This window comes from Moschus berezovskii, chromosome 26 (genome assembly GCF_049115385.1).
Source record: "Moschus berezovskii isolate FMDL1 chromosome 26, NW_MosBer_1.0, whole genome shotgun sequence".
In the NCBI taxonomy this organism is placed as follows: domain Eukaryota; kingdom Metazoa; phylum Chordata; class Mammalia; order Artiodactyla; family Moschidae; genus Moschus; species Moschus berezovskii.
The window spans coordinates 11,690,896-11,706,455 of NC_142485.1; the positions used below are offsets into that span (position 1 = coordinate 11,690,896).

A 15,560-nucleotide genomic window follows, 5' to 3' on the forward strand; every position below is an offset into this window, starting at 1 on the left:
CTTGCATGAACGCACAGGGAAGTAACCATCCATTTTCTTTTTTAAAAAAAGATACTTGCAACTTAGAAGAACCTTCTGTAAAGCACAGGGAACTCTACTCAATACTCTGTAATGACCTATATGGGAAAAGAATCTAAAAAAGAGAGAGTGTGTGTGTGTGTGTGTGTGTGTGTCTGTGTGTGTGCGTATGTGGGCTTTCTGACCAGACAGTAAAGGATCTACCTGCAATGTGGGAAACCTGGGTTCGATCCCTGGGTCAGAAGATCCTCTAGAGAAGGGAATGGCTACCCACTGCAGTATTCTTGCCTGGAGAATTCCATGGACAGAGGAGCCTGGCCAGCTATAGTCCACAGGATCGCAAAGAGTTGGACACAACTGAGCAATTAACACCCCTACCACGGCATGTGTATGTATATAACGGATTCACTTTTCTGTACAGCAGAAACTAACACAACATTGTAAATCAGCTATACTCCACTAGGACTTCCCTGGTGGTCCAGTGGCTAAGACTTCGAACTCCCCTCAATGCAGGGGGCCTAGGTTCGATCCTTAGTCGAGGATCTAGATCCCACAGGCTGCCAGGAAGATCAAAAATCTTGAGTGCAGCAGCTAAGACCTGGCAGAGTCAAATAAATCAATTAATACTGAAAAACAAAATCTAGGGCCCTCCCCCCATTAAAAAAAATCCATACTCCCAGTTTTTTTTAAAAAGGAACTAGAGACGAAAATACCAACAATTTGCAGTTTTAAAAATGGGAGAGATAGGAATGAAATCCTTTTCAATGAAAAGGTATAGCAAATAGGTGAGAAATAGTTACTGCTACCCCATATTGAGCCCTTTATGTCACCTAATGCAGTGGTTCTCAGATTTTCCCTGCAGGGACATCACCTGGTGGACTTGTTAAAAACCCATGCTTCAGTCCACCTCTCAAGCTCTGGAGCCTGCAACGGGGCCCCTGCCACGTGGTTCTAACAAGTTCCCCAAAGATGTGGATGCTGCTGGTCTGGGGATCACTCTTTGAGAATCTCTGATATCTCTTAAGTCTCACTCACTTCAAAAAGTCTACAAGGTAGATGTTTAGGAAACTTACTCAGAGAGGTCAAGTGAACACTCCCCAAGGTTAAACAGCTAAAATAAATGGAGGATCTGGAGTTGACTTGGGTCTGTTTAATATAGGCGCCTATGACTCTAACCTCTACTGGGAGGTGAGGAGGGTAAAGAGGGCTGAGTCTGAATGCTGGGGGGTTTCGGAGGGAGGAAGACGAGGAGTAGAGAGTTGTCTGAAAGCCTGTCTGGAGGGAAGGAAACCCTTTTCCAGGAACGCCCTCCTGCTTTTCTTTGGGCTTGAAGTCAGTTATCACCACCGTTGGAATGTCATCAGCTCTCCCATCATCGGACCTTTTGCTTTTGGAAATGTCTGCCCCTTGATTATCCAGCTTCAGGGTTTACTTTGGGGATTAGGGTTTGTTTCCCTTCGGTTTTAGGAATTAGCTTTTAAACCTTAAAGAGTCAGGTTCCTTGACTAACCTACTGAATGAAATTCTCGCTTCGGCATCCAAAACTTTAGTCCATGTTATTTGCTCTCTCAAGCCTCTCTTAATGCCTGAAAGGTACACTTGGAAGAGGCATTTATTTTATAATGTTAGTCTTTCACCACTACCCGCTGACTACCAGTCCATTTTTTAAATTAATTTGCCTGGCTAGTGAGCATCAAAAAAAAAAAAAAGATGAATTCTTCTAGAATACCTGGGTTCCTAACTTATTGAGTCATGGTCTCTGGGCTAACCCGCACCCTCGGTTCTGAGATTTCTTCTGGACCATCTCGGGCAAGAGGGAAAAGATGAAGAGATACATGTACTGAAGCTACTAGTGGCTATAACTCTGTGGCCAAAAAGGAATCCGCTCTTCTTTTTCTTGTTTTTTAAATATTGACTCTATTTTCTATGCTTTACATTACGTGCTTGTGGTGCTTAGTTACTCAGTGACCAACTCTTTGCCACCCCATGGACTGTAGCCCACCCAGCTCCTCTGTCCATGGAATTCTCCAGGCAGGAATACTGGAGTGGGTTGCCATTTCCTTCTCCAGGGGATCTTCCCGACCCAGGGACTGAACCTGTGTCCCCTGAATTGCAAGCAGATTCTTTACCTGCTGAGCCGGGGGGAAGTCCTGTACATTGCATTCTCGTGTCTTACCGGTTTCATTTTGGTCACATGCTTCTTCTTTTTCTTTTCTTTAATATTGACTATATTCTCTTTGCTGTATGTTATCTCCTTGTGTCTGACTTATTTTGGCCGTGTGACTCAGCATGTGGGACCTTAGTTCCTTAAGTGGAAGCACAGAGTCTTAACCACTGGACCACTAGGGAAGTCCCCTTCCCTCTTGTAAGGAAAAGTGACTTGCACTCTTGTCTTCTTCACTGAAGAGGGAGTGCTGTGCTGGTAGGGGCCGAGGGGACACAGTGATTGGTACTCAATTCCCAAGGCTGGGTTGAAACTTAGAACGTTGGTTAGAGCTGCAGGGCCGGGCGGTGGGGGGTAATTAGAGCTCGTCCATTCGGCCTTCCTATCTCAGAGTTGAGGACACGAAGGCCTAGAGAGGGTGACTTGGCCTCGGTCACGCAGTCGTCCCAACGACTTCCATGCCGGTACTTTTTCTGCAACCACCTGGGGCTCAAGCTGAGTTTGGGACTAAGTGGTTTTGACAAGGATTTCAAAGGGGGCTCTCATTTCTTAGGACACCCGGAATGTGAACCTTGCCCACAGCAGGCGGTCTCTCCTGAGAGGCTCATTGTTCTAGATCCCCCAGCTCATCTGAGCACAGGAGTCCCCAGTGTGGACACTGACCCTCCAGGCAGCCTTTGTTCCTGGTTCTTCTACCTGCTCTGTCTGAGAGTCATTTCATCTCAGGGAGAAAAATTCCCCAGACAATGCTCCTTCAGTTTCTGAAAGCAGTTCTGGTTTGCTGTTGTTCAGTCGTGTCCGACTGTGACCCCATGGACTGCCGCACGCCAGGCTTCCCTGTCCTTCACTGTCTCCCAGGGCTTGCTCAAACTCCTGTCCATCGAGTCGGTGATGCCGTCCAACTGCTACCCTCATCTCTGTCACCCCCATCTCCTACTGCCGTCAATCTTTCCCAGAATCAGGGTCTTCTCCAATGAGTTAGTTTTTTGCATCAGGCGGCCAAAGTATTGGAGCTTCTGAAAACAGGATGAAATGCTTGACTTTCATGGTGAGTGTAAGGAGAGAGAGTGAATACATGGTATGTCCATGGGCCCTCTGGGCCGTCGCTTACCTCCCAATCTGTGGAGAGGCCATTAGTCCCAGATTTTTGTCTTTCACGAGCCAAATGCCCACCTCCCAACATTGTGGGTTGACAACTTATTTTGCCATGTAAGAACGTCTTAAAAAAAAAACAAACTTTGTCCACTACTGATACTGTTTATTATGGTAAAATATACTTACTATAAAATTCACCTTTTTTATGTGTACAGTTCAGTGGCATTAAATACGTTCACATTGCTGTACAACCATCACCACCATCCAGCTCCAGAACTTTTCACCTTCCCAGCTGACACTCCACCTGTTAAACCAGCTTTTACACCATTGCCTTTTAAAACTTCACTGGTGGTCCAGTGGTTAAGAGTCCAGGACTCCAAGTTCCCATTGCAGCAGGCTGTAGGTTTGATTCCTGGTTGGGGAACTAAGATCCCACACAGTTCTGCCAATAAATAAAGGATGTCTGTTAAACATTTATTTTCACAATGTAAAAAATAAGGGGCATTTCTTTGACATGGGGAAAAAAAATGTGACTTTGTGAAGAGTCCCTTTCCCCACTGTAGTGATCATCGTCCTGCACTGGATCCGATGACCCAGGCCCACCATCGCCTAAGGTGGCTGACCCCAAGGGCGCTGATAGCCCTGGTGCGTGTGCTCCGAAGCACCCATTGAGGTCTGGTGGGGAGGGAAAAAGGCAGATGCTGAAACAGCTGTGGCCTCAGCTAGCTCATCAGCAAGTTTAGGAAGCCGCAGTGTTTTCCTAGCCAGCTGCTGGGGTTTCCTTCCCCAAACCAGAGGAGCGGGGAGGGGAGGCCCTCGGAGGGGGCGGGGTGGGGGAGGCGCCTACATTCTTTTCTTCCTGGAACCTGACGGGACTTCTAAGGTCAGAGCCTGGGGGAGTGGGAGCTGCCCGGTTACCTCTTTGCCGTCGTCCCTCCCCTGCTCTTAATGATCTTTCCATTACAGAACCCAGACCAGGAAGTGCCTGACAGGTCACAGCTGCAGACACATGGCTGGGGAGGCCTGGGCTCCGGGCCAGTGGTGGGAGGGTCTGAGCTCTCCTCGGAGCAGCGGGACCCCTGCACACTCACTCACACACACACACACACACACATACACCCCTCTTCAGCTAGTCCAGCTTTCCCTGACCGCTTGGGGGGAAGGTGTTCTGTGTTGTCACGGTTGGTACTTTGGCTTTTGAGTTTAGGACGTGATTGTATTTAATAAGGGCAGGAGAAGTTCCCCACCCGAGTGTCCCGATCCCTACACAAGTCCCCTTCCTTGGGCATGTGGTTCTTTAGGGGATGTTTTCCATGAATGAGCAAGGCTCTCCAGCTTCTTTTCCCAAGATGGGACCCACCAAACATGGCTCTAGAAGCTTCCAGGGCCATGGTGAGGCAGTCTTAATGCTACCCAAACAATTGATTTAACAACTGATCTAGCATGTGTTGTGTTAATTGCTCAAGTGAGTGAGTGACTGAGTCAAGTTGCTCAGTCATGTCTGACTCTTTGCAACCCCATGGACTGTAGCCCACCAGGCTTCTCCGTCCATGGGATTTTCCAGGCAAGAGTACTGGAGTGGGTTGCCGTTCCCTTCTCCAGGGATCTTCCCGACCCAGGGATCGAACTCTGGTCTGCTGCACTGCCCCATCAAAATGCCAGATTCAAAAGATTTTGCAGGGGACGGTTTAGAGGCAAGAGCATGAACTCTGCAAACCCACAGGCCTGGGCCAGCCCCCTTCATTTTGTTATCTTCATGGAGGCCGGCTCCTTCCACATACAAGTTTGCTCAGGAAATGTTAATTTACCCTAAACTGTGTCCAAGGGGGGCAGTTGTCACACAGGAGTTTCTGTCTCCACCGCCAGCTGTGTTGTTGGCTTTCTTCCCTGAATCTGCCAAGGCTGATTCCTCTGGTGCCAAGTGTGAGCCGGTGACAAACTTCTAGGAACCGGGAGCTGAGAGACCTTCCTTCCCAGTAGCTGCAGACCGACCTTTGCTCCTGACGCTTCTTCCCACACGACTTAGGTGAGCTTGCCCAGGCCCAGGACAGCTCTTTCTTCCTGGTAAGGCAGGTGGAAGAGCAGCCAAGGGTACTGGGCATCCTCTGGAGGAAGCATTTCTGCCCGGAGTGCTTCTGTAAACACTGGGGCAAGAGGAAGAGGGGAGATTTCTCCTACAAACTACTCCTGGGCACATTCCTTTGTTAATCACGTAATTACAGCCCGCTCCCCAGCCTGGAAGTGTCCTCCTCTTGCTCGTGGTGGGAGGTATGGGGGTGGGAGGGAAGGTGGGGAACCCAGTCACTTGCAGAGAAGAAAGTGCATCAGCTAGAACTCCAGACTCAACTCTGATGCTGGGTTACCCATCGCTGCATCTTTGGGGAAGGTCTGCACAAAATACAGGGATTCGCCTGCCTACCCCGCAGCTTAACCGGGGAGCTGGTTTTGGGGGGTCTGGGAGTGGGTGCTGAGTCCTGGCTGTGGCTTCGGCCGGCACAGGCGGCTCTCGGCGCTAAATTACAGTGACGAGATGGGACGACACAAAAGCCCTGAGATCTTTTTTTTTTTTTTTTTAATAAAAACAAAACACAACTCCCGGCCACAAGCCCCTGGGCTGCTGAATGGCGAAGGCTTCCTGTCAGGATTAGCCGGGCCGCCTGGGCATGTGTGCACCGCCTTTCTCCTCAGGAAATACCACTGGTAAGCCCGGGTGGGGTCCCCATGGCAACGCGAGAAGGGACCCGCTGACTGAGGCCATTCAGCTCCCATTGTGGCCAGGCCCCTTTGTCGGGAGCTGTATTGCTGCCCCTCTGGCCCACGCAGCAGTTTGCACCGTTTTGTCAGGCTGAATGTGGAGTTTTTACATTTTAATGGGCTCTTCTGGCAGCGGCCCATTTGCATGCAAAATGCTCCTTCTTACTTCTTTCCCTTTTTCTATTTGGGGAAAAAAAAAAAAAAACCGTACACTCCAAATCCCCCCGGGTCAGGGGCCCGGTGAATGCAGCTGGATCAGGGTGTCAGGCCCCACTAATTGACCAGTGTCCCCTCCCACACACGTCTTGGGGACGCCGCACGTCCAGGGGATCACGCATCTGGAGGGCTTCCTCCCTGGACCCCCCACCCTTGCAGGATGACCGTTGTCCCCCAGGATTTTGATGAGAACCCCCTCTGACCTGGCCTTGCCAGACTAAAGTAAGTTTTCAGTTCCATTTCAAAGCCAAAATAATGTAATAAAAACCTCGACAGAGGGCTCCCGGGGCCCCGCTGGGCTGTTCTGTCTTCCTTTTAAGTTGCTTTCAAAGCCACCCCGAGTTCCTCCACCACCCACAAATTGCCCCCTCATTTATCTCTGGGGAGTTTGTGCCAAGACTGTAAACATTCCTGGACCACCAGTTCCCCACGTTACCAAAGAGCATGGCCTCTCTTCTAATTTTCGCAACCCAGAAACACCGAATCCAAAGGATTTCCTAGGGATAAAGAAGCTCCAATCCTTTGGCCACCTGATGCAAAGAGCCAACTCACTGGAAAAGACCCTGATGCTGGGAAAGGTTGAGGGCAGGAGGAGAAGGGGACAAAAGAGGATGAGATGGTTGGATGGCATCACCAACTCAGAGGACCTGAATTTGATTAAACTCCAGGAGACAGTGAAGGACTGGTGAGCTGCAGTCCATGGGGTCTCTCAAAGAGTCAGACAGGACTGAGCGACTGACCAAAAGCGATGACAAGTGTGGAGAGCCTTCACACCTGGATTTGTTGGGGGGCTTGCTGTTCAAGCCCTACACCCTTCCTCTCCAGAGCGGGCACAGAGATGACGCCACACTGACCTCACAGGGTCGATGAGACATACTGATGGATTGGCCCTCAGCTGAGCATTTTGAATGAGGGCACGATAAAGTGTGAAAATCTGTAAGTCACACTGCAAATGAGCTGAGCAACAGAGCTGCAGAAATTTCCAGAGAATGAGTTTTCATGTCTGGGGAAGTGATGGAGAGACAGGAAACAATGGTATTTTAGGAGAAAACAAAGGGCAGTGAGGGTATTGGCTTGGCAGGGTGAGGGGACAGGAGAGCTGGGGATGGGGGGCAGGACTTGTGAGGCCCCAGGTCCTGGAGGAGGGCACGCAAACCAGGCAACCAGGGGCATGAGGGGACGGGACGCAGAGTGCCTGGGCCAGGGCTGGGACAGTCAGGATGTGTGATGGGGAAGGAGCGGGGAGCTGGCCCAGGGGAGGGGTGGCCAGCCTTTTTGCCTGACATTCTTGATATTTTCAGTGAATCAGGCAGGGGTCATCTGAGGTCATCAGCTCAGCTATAAGCTGCACTCAAGAGGGACTTGGGGGGACTTCCCTGGTGGTTCAGTGGTTAAGACTCATGACTGTTTCATGACTTTGGGAGAAGTCTCTCGACCTCCACTGCCTCGTGTTTAACTGAAAGAAATGCAAATGAGCACAGACGTGAATAAGCACGCCCTGCAAAGCATCAGGTGCCGCGCCAAAATGGGGCGCTACTGTTAGCCCTGGGTCCGCCATGGTCACAGGGCTGCCCCACCCCCACCTCCCAATTTCCTCGTCCGCCAAATGTGTGCAGTCGCACCTGCTCAGCTCTAAAGGGTAGATGAGCATGGCCAGGAAAGTGCATGGTAAGTAAAAAAACACCGAGTTATCAAGTAGTGGTTGTGGAGGTGAAGGAATGAGAAGAGGAGGAGGTGGCTAAAGCAGCCAGCTGCGGAGTCCCATGGGAGGAAGGCAGGAGACACAGGTGCCCTTAGGCGGGACCCAGGGGCCGACCAGAAAGCGTTTCTTTCGCCTTCTGGTGGCAAGGATTGCAAAGACAGTACAAATAGAGACCCTTTGCACTGGTCTCTTTCAAAGGTTCTGGATGTATGTGGATTCCGGAGAGCCAGACCACCTGGGGGCAAATCCCTGCTCAGCCACTTACTGACTAGGTAGGCTGTCTTGGACACATCCTGAACCTCCCGTGCCTCCATGTCCCCTCTGTCAAATGAGGGTGACGGTCCTCACTTCACGGGGTTGTTGTGAAGCACTTGTACTTGGCAGGCCATCAGCTTCTGCATTCCCAGGATGGAGGTAACGGTGGTATCGACCTCTTGTGGGCTTCCCGGGTGGCTCAGTTGGTAAAGAATCTGCCTGCAATGCAGGAGACCCAGCTTCGATCGCTGGGTCGGGAAGATACCCTGAAGGAGGGCATGGCAACCCAGTCCAGTATTCTTGCCTGGAGAATCCCCACGGACAGAGGAGCTTAGCGGGCTCCAGTCCGTGGGGTCACAGAGTCGGACACGACTGAGCGACTGACACTTCACTTTTCATGGTTGCTCTGAGGATTCAGGGATGCTCTGTGGTAAAAGCATTCACAGGATATGGGATGTAGATAGTAAGCCTGCTGCCAGTATTGGCCAATATTGGCGTTACTGTTTTCAGAGTTGTTTAAGGATCCCAAGATAATATATGGGGAGGCGCGTGGTCAGTCGTAACATGCTGTGCAAATATGGTGCTGTTCTCGCTGGCTTCATGCGAAGTTGTGGGGCTCCGGGATGGATAGCTTCCAGACCAAATTGGTTTTTATGGGACCAAGACTGGTGAAGCAGTATTTTTAAATACATTTTCAGGTATGTTTGTCCGTGTGGCATGAAAGGCCTGCATTCACAGTGACTGCGGAGGAGTGTGTTTCCTGGGACTTCTTGAGTGGTTCTGTTCTATCCGCCCACCTTTAAGTTGAAATCATGTGGAAGGGACTGTTTTCTGCTGTGTCTTCTTTTCTTCCAGGCAGGCCATATGGCCTAGCCTCATCTCCCATCCCCTTCATTCCGAGGCACAGCCTTGCTCGTAAGCACCCCATCTTTGTCTGCTCCCCACAAAGTTTCACTGCCTTGCTCTACCATCATGTTCCCCGGTGCTGCAACCATCGCCATCTGCCTTGACTGCCAATACTTAAGTTCTGAAACCTTGGAGCCTGTGCTGGGTCACCTGTCCTGGGCTCTCATATTCTTCTCCCGTTAGCTCATGTTGTATGATAAAGTACTCCATACCAACCAGGTATCGTGTAAATCTTATCACCCTGGCTAGCCCAAGGCTGACCAGCTCTTTCGCTCCTTATTTTAATCCATGACCTCTCTTGGCACAGCAACAAGGGCTCACAGAGGCAACCCACTGATAGCCATTCTGGACAACGTCCCTGTCTTCTTGGATTTGGGGGAAACTGGGGTCTCATCTTCTAATGACCACGTTTATATGGATTTGAGCCTCCTCGTGGTCACTGCCCATCCTACATGATGCCCAGGGCTGGCAGAAGACTCGGAGTTTAGAATCAAGAACTTGGATCTGAACAGATGAACCCAGGACAGAGCTGCCTGCTAGATGACAGCGGCAGATTTCTGGCCAGTCCTGCCATGAACCAACTGCTATATCCTGTTGGCTCGTTGGCAATTACAGAGCCCTGGTGTTTTAGAGGAAAGTAGGGAGGGAGACGGAGAAGGCAATGGCAAGCCACTCCAGTACTCTTGCCTAGAAAATCCCATGGATGGAGGAGCCTGGTAGGCTGCAGTCCGTGGGGTCGCTAAGGGTCGGACACGATTGAGCGACTTCACTTTCAATTTTCACTTTCACACATTGGAGAAGGAAATGGCAACCCACTCCAGTGTTCTTGCCTGGAGAATCCAAGGGACGGGGAGCCTGGTGGGCTTCCGTCTATGGGGTCACACAGAGTCGGACACGACTGAAGTGACTTAGCAGCAGCAGCAGCAGGGAGAGAGAAAGGTCAGTCTTCATTCCAATCCCAAAGAAAGGCAATGCCAAAGAATGCTCAAACTACCGCACAGTTGCACTCACTCACACACTAGTAAAGTCATGCTCAAAATTCTCCAAGCCAGGCTTCAGCAATATGTGAACCGTGAACTCCCAGATGTTCAAGCAGGTTTTAGAAAAGGCAGAGGCACCAGAGATCAAATCGCCAACATCCGCTGGATCATGGAGAAAGCAAGAGAGTTCCAGAAAAATATCTATTTCTGCTTCATTGACTATGCCAAAGCCTTTGACTGTGTGGATCACAATAAACTGTGGAACATTCTGAAAGAGATGGGAATTCCAGACCACCTGACCTGCCTCTTGAGAAACCTATATGCAGGTCAGGAAGCAACAGTCAGAACTGTAAGTGGAACAACAGACTGGTTCCAAATAGGAAAAGGAGTACATCAAGGCTGTATATTGTCACCTTGCTTATTTAACTTCTATGCAGAGTACATCATGAGGAACGCTGGGCTGGAAGAAGCACAAGCTGGAATCAAGATTGCCGGGAGAAATATCAATAACCTCAGATATGCAGATGACACTACCCTTATGGCAGAAAGTGAAGAGGAACTAAAAAGCCTCTTTTTTAAAAAAAAAAAAAAAGCCTCTTGATGAAAGTGAAAGAGGAGAGTGAAAAGGTTGGCTTGAAGCTCAACATTCAGAAAGCAAAGATCATGGCATCTGGTCCCATCACTTCATGGGAAATAGATGGAAAAACAGTGGAAACAGTGTCAGACTTTATTTTTTGGGGCTCCAAAATCACTGCAGATGCTGATTGCAGCCATGAAATTAAAAGACGCTTACTCCTTGGAAGGAAAGTTATGACCAGCCTTAATAGTATATTAAAAAGCAGAGACATTACTTTGCCAACAAAGGTCGTCTAGTCAAGGCTATGGTTTTTCCCGTGGTCATGTATGGATGTGAGAGTTGGACTGTGAAGAAAGCTGATCGCCGAAGAATCGATGCTTTTGAACTGTGGTGCTGGAGAAGACTCTTGAGAGTCCCTTGGACTGCAAGGAGATCCAACCAGTCCATTCTAAAGGAGATCAATCCTGGGTGTTTATTGGAAGGACTGATGCTAAAGCTGAAACTGCAATACTTTGGCCACCTCATGCGACGAGTTGACTCACTGGAAAAGACTCTGATGCTGGGAAAGGTTGGGGGTGGGAGGAGAAGGGGACAACAGAGAATGAGATGGCTGGATGGCATCACCGACTCGATGGACATGAGTTTGAGTGAAGTCCGGGAGTTGGTGATGGACAGGGAGACCTGACGTGCTGTGATTCATGGGGTCACGGAGAGTTGGACACGACTGAGCGACTGAACTGAACTGAAATGAGGGAGGGAGAGGGACTCCATAGGGCCCCGCTAACATTAATCACATTCCTAGACTTGAGACGGAGAAGGCAATGGCAAGCCACTCCAGTACTCTTGCCTAGAAAATCCCATGGATGGAGGAGCCTGGTAGGCTGCCGTCTGTGGGGTCACTAAGGCTCGGACACGACTGAGCGACTTCACTTTCAATTTTCACTTTCACACATTGGAGAAGGAAATGGCAACCCACTCCAGTGTTCTTGCCTGGAGAATCCCAGGGACGGGGAGCCTGGTGGGCTTCCGTCTATGGGGTCACACAGTCGGACACGACTGAAGTGACTTAGCAGCAGTAGCAGCAGACTTGAGAAGTACCGCCTCTCACCTCTCTGTTTTTCTAGCTGCTTCCTTGAGAATTACTAAAATGTTTGGGTCCCTGATCTGTTCCTGGTTCCCCTTGGAGGGTGGAGAGGTTCCATTAGAGAAGCAGATGGGAATGGTGATTGCTGTCTGAACCCCCCGTCCCTCCCACTAAGCGGGTCCTGGGTCCAGCCAGCATGGCCTTCCCTGGTCCACCTGCTGTCCGCACTGTCCTAGAAGCTGCCCCGAGACCAGAGTCCTCCTCAGCCCCAGATTCAGGCAGCTAAGCAGGAGCCTTCATTCCCTCCTGTCTTCCACAGAGATGGCCAGGGCACCCTTGATCCTTTAAGGGTGTGCAAGTCAAGTCCAACCCTAACCCTAATCTTCTTGCTCCCAGTGATGATCATAGTGGCTCTGATGTGGGCGTGGAAGTAGAATGTACCGTTTTCCTCCGGGGCACCCCAAGCACCCTGCACCCAGAGCCTGTCGGAGTGAAACTCATGCCAAGTGCTTTCAGCCTCAGGCCAGGTCCCACAGAATACAGATAACCAGTGTCCCAGCCTCCATTGCCCACCTTATCTCTCAGGAAACAGGACACACAAAGCAAGTGTGTGGGTTTGCAGTCTCCCCCGCAGCCTCCCCGCTCCAATTCATCAAGTGTTGGAATGTCTTTTCAAGTTGCTGCCCAATGAACTGCTTTCTCTTCTTCAACAGTCATGGCCAGCCCAATAAAGGTGTCAGCTCCTTTCTTGCTCCCTGATGCCTAACGACATGTAGAGCCCTGGTCCATGGGTCCTGGTCAGAGAAAGGCCAACTCAGTGGAGAGCCACAGACACAAGGGCCTTTCCAATGGGGACATAAATGGGGGACCCTGAGAAGACTGCAGGAGAATGGAAAGTAATGACTTGGTTGTTGCAGGCGGCCAGTGAGCAAGGATGCCTGCATCAGTTGTCTTACAGATGATGCTCCAAGGTCAGGGCTCCTACTCCAGGTGGTGACACAGAGGGACAGGGCCCAGTAAGCCAGCAGGTGGTCAGTTACCTTTCCATTACCTCCTCAAAGAAAGTGGCATTTACCTGCTTTATAAATGGAAGCTTTGACACACATCCAAGAGCACTATTAGCCATGAAAAAAGAATCCACTGTAAACCAAGAGCCGTAGGTTTTGGTTTAAATTGAGAAGAATGTTTTCAGTTCCTCTCAAATTTAGTCTTTGCCAGATGCTAACTTCAAGACCTACTCAGTATTTTTCTGTGTTTCTGACATTGTTAGGCACTGTGGGAAAACTATAACAGACCATTCTATTGGTCTGAGCTGCTTTCTGTTTCTTAGGCAAGACATGGACAGTTTTGACAGTTAGGAAAAAAATACACCCAAATGTCCATCAGCCAACAAATAGATTAATAAAATGTGGTATACTCACACAATGGAATATTATTTGGCCACTAAAAGGAATAAAGTACACGAGACAACATGAAAAGAACCTTGAAAACATACTAAGAGAAAGGAAGACACTAAACTATATTGCACAAGTCCATTGATATGAACTATCTAATATAGGCAAATCTGTAGAGACAAAGCAGATCAATGGTTGCCTAGGCTGGTGGAGGGGGAGGGGATAGTCATTGACTGCTAATGGATATGCGGTTTCTTTTGGGGGTGATACAGATGTTCTAAAGGTAGATTGTGTTGATAGTTGCATTCTGTGACTACACTAAAAAGTATTGAATGATACACTATAAATGGGTGATTTTATGATACATGAGTTATATCTCAATAAAGATGTTTGAAAAAAGCAACAGTGCAAGATGGCATGGAATTAAATGCAAATTTGTGCTATTCAGATGGTAACTGTTTTAACAGAAAAGGAGGGTGGGCGTCTTGGATGGTGCACTTTGAGTAGGTGGGTAGGAGAGTTCTAGAGAGATGCCCGACAGCCTTGAGCAGAAGTCAGTTTTGTTGTGGCTGCAGAAGGCGGTTAGTGCAGAAAACAGCCGGACTTGGCGTGGAAGGTGGGGAGAAGGCGGTCGCCTGGGGAGGAGGAAACAGACTGAGAGGAGCCTCGAAGGCAAAGCGTGGGGTTGGAACTCACGCTCCGATATTGATCAGGAGAATGAACAGGACTAGCACACTGTGGCCTGGAGCGTCGGGGTGAGCTTGGCCTCTAGGGACTGGGACAAGAAAGCTGGCTCTTGAGGCTTTATATAGATCATGCAGAAGAGTTCTGTTTGCATATCCTGGCCAGGAAGAGCGGGGAGTTTCAGATCCAAGTGGAATCAGCCCGGGCTGGTCCCAGCAGAGCCAAGTCTCCCCTGCTTGCTTTCTCTTGGGGCAACGCCCGTGTTCTCCCTGCCACCTTTTTGTTTCTGGGACCTGTCAAAAGTGGCCGTGATGCCAGAGGCTAAGAATTTGAGTTTACCGGAGTTTACTGTTTGACCAACGGCTGGTACCAATCATGAGCTGCAAAATATTTAATCAGTGAGGTCATTGCAGGAAAATGAGATTTGATCCATAGGAGCGTCTTCTGTTTCCCTAAGGGTCAAGCCTGAATGGCTTTTCTTCTGCCTCCTCTTGGCAAAACCACAAACCATTAAAAATGGAAAGAATAACTTTTTCTTTTCAAGACCCACAAAAGCTTATTTTTAATCAGTGTGTGGTCTGCTCACCTTTTTGGTGTCCCTCTTGACCTGATTCACAAAAATAAATGAGTGCGGGCCTAGTGGTTTATTTCCAAACCCTTTTAGACCAGCACCTCCTTTTTGATGACTCAGTATTTACCTAGGATTTAAGACAGAGCCCTTGGGTCAAGGGGCACCCGGCCTGCAGCCGTGGCCTCTGAGCCTCATCCGAGGCCCCCCCCAAAAAGCTACTATTAGTCCCTGGTGCCCAGGACACATTTCCTCGGTGAGGTTTCTAGCAGAAACCTGTTGGGGCTTCAGAAAGAGTGGGTTAAAAAGAGGTGGTGAAGGAGAAGCAGAGTTTGGAAGGGAAGACGGATGGAGAGACAGTGCATCATTGTCAGATTATTGAGCAAGCCTTTGTTGGCAGCTCTCGTGGGCCAGGGCCCTTCTGGGTGATGGAGTTTTGAAGGTAAATGTGACATGTCCCCACTCTGGCAACCTTATCGAGAAAGGGGACTTTCCGCCAGGGTGACAAGTGCGAGGGGAGGGCCCCTGACCCAGACTGGGGTCAGAAAGGCCTTTGGGGCAGTTTCCAGCCAGGCTGGGAGTGAGAGGCTGGGTGGAGAGCCAGGCAGAGACACCAGGGCGGCAGGGCCAGGTGCCTTTCAGAGCCTCCCGAATCCGGGACCTGAAGGGGTAGCTGCCCACAAGCCGCTGATGGCGAGCCAGGGGTAAGAAACAAAGAAGGCTGCAGAAGGCCATAGAAACCGGGCAGGTGGTGGGTGTGAGCTACCGCAGGTGTGTTGTTCTGGTGGAGGCCGAAGAGAGGGTGGAAGACGCCAGGAGCAGGCGTGCTGAGAGGGACGGGGAGGTGTGTTTCTCCACATTATTGTGGACGGGGTGTGCTTGGGAGAAGATGGATCCGCCCCGAAGCTGGCCTTGTCCTGTGTCCCGCGGTGCGTTGCTGGTCGAGAGGGGTGGGTGTGTGGACCCCCGGGCTCCGGGTGGGGTGGGGGAGCAGTGACGGGGAGTGGGTGTGTGTGCCTGTGTGTCAGGGGAGGGCAGCGGAGAGGAGGTTGGGGAGTCGAGATGGGGAACCCTGCAGTGGGACGAGGAGAAAGGAGCTTTGTGTGGAGCGGCTTTTGCTGCCAGGGAAAGTGTGGGTTTTGTGGCAGCTGCCGGCCCCTGTT

At 50.2% G+C, this 15,560-nt stretch overlaps 1 protein-coding gene across 13 annotated transcripts in view; it reads left to right on the forward strand.

The window, feature by feature from the left end:
* Positions 1-15,560, forward strand: part of FGFR1 (fibroblast growth factor receptor 1) — a 51,344-nt gene that overhangs the window by 19,042 nt on the left and 16,742 nt on the right. For 2 of the 13 annotated variants that reach the window (XM_088832645.1, XM_088832646.1), the window contains exon 1: positions 5,603-5,977. The exons of 9 other annotated variants lie outside the window; for them this stretch is intronic. In XM_088832645.1, the coding sequence (XP_088688771.1) occupies positions 5,941-5,977 (37 nt within the window). In that variant the 5' untranslated portion in view covers positions 5,603-5,940. Of the gene's footprint in view, positions 1-5,272; positions 5,304-5,602; positions 5,978-15,271; positions 15,327-15,560 lie in introns of those variants that run through there. 2 more of the 13 variants (XM_088832637.1, XM_088832636.1) reach the window with 2 other exon arrangements.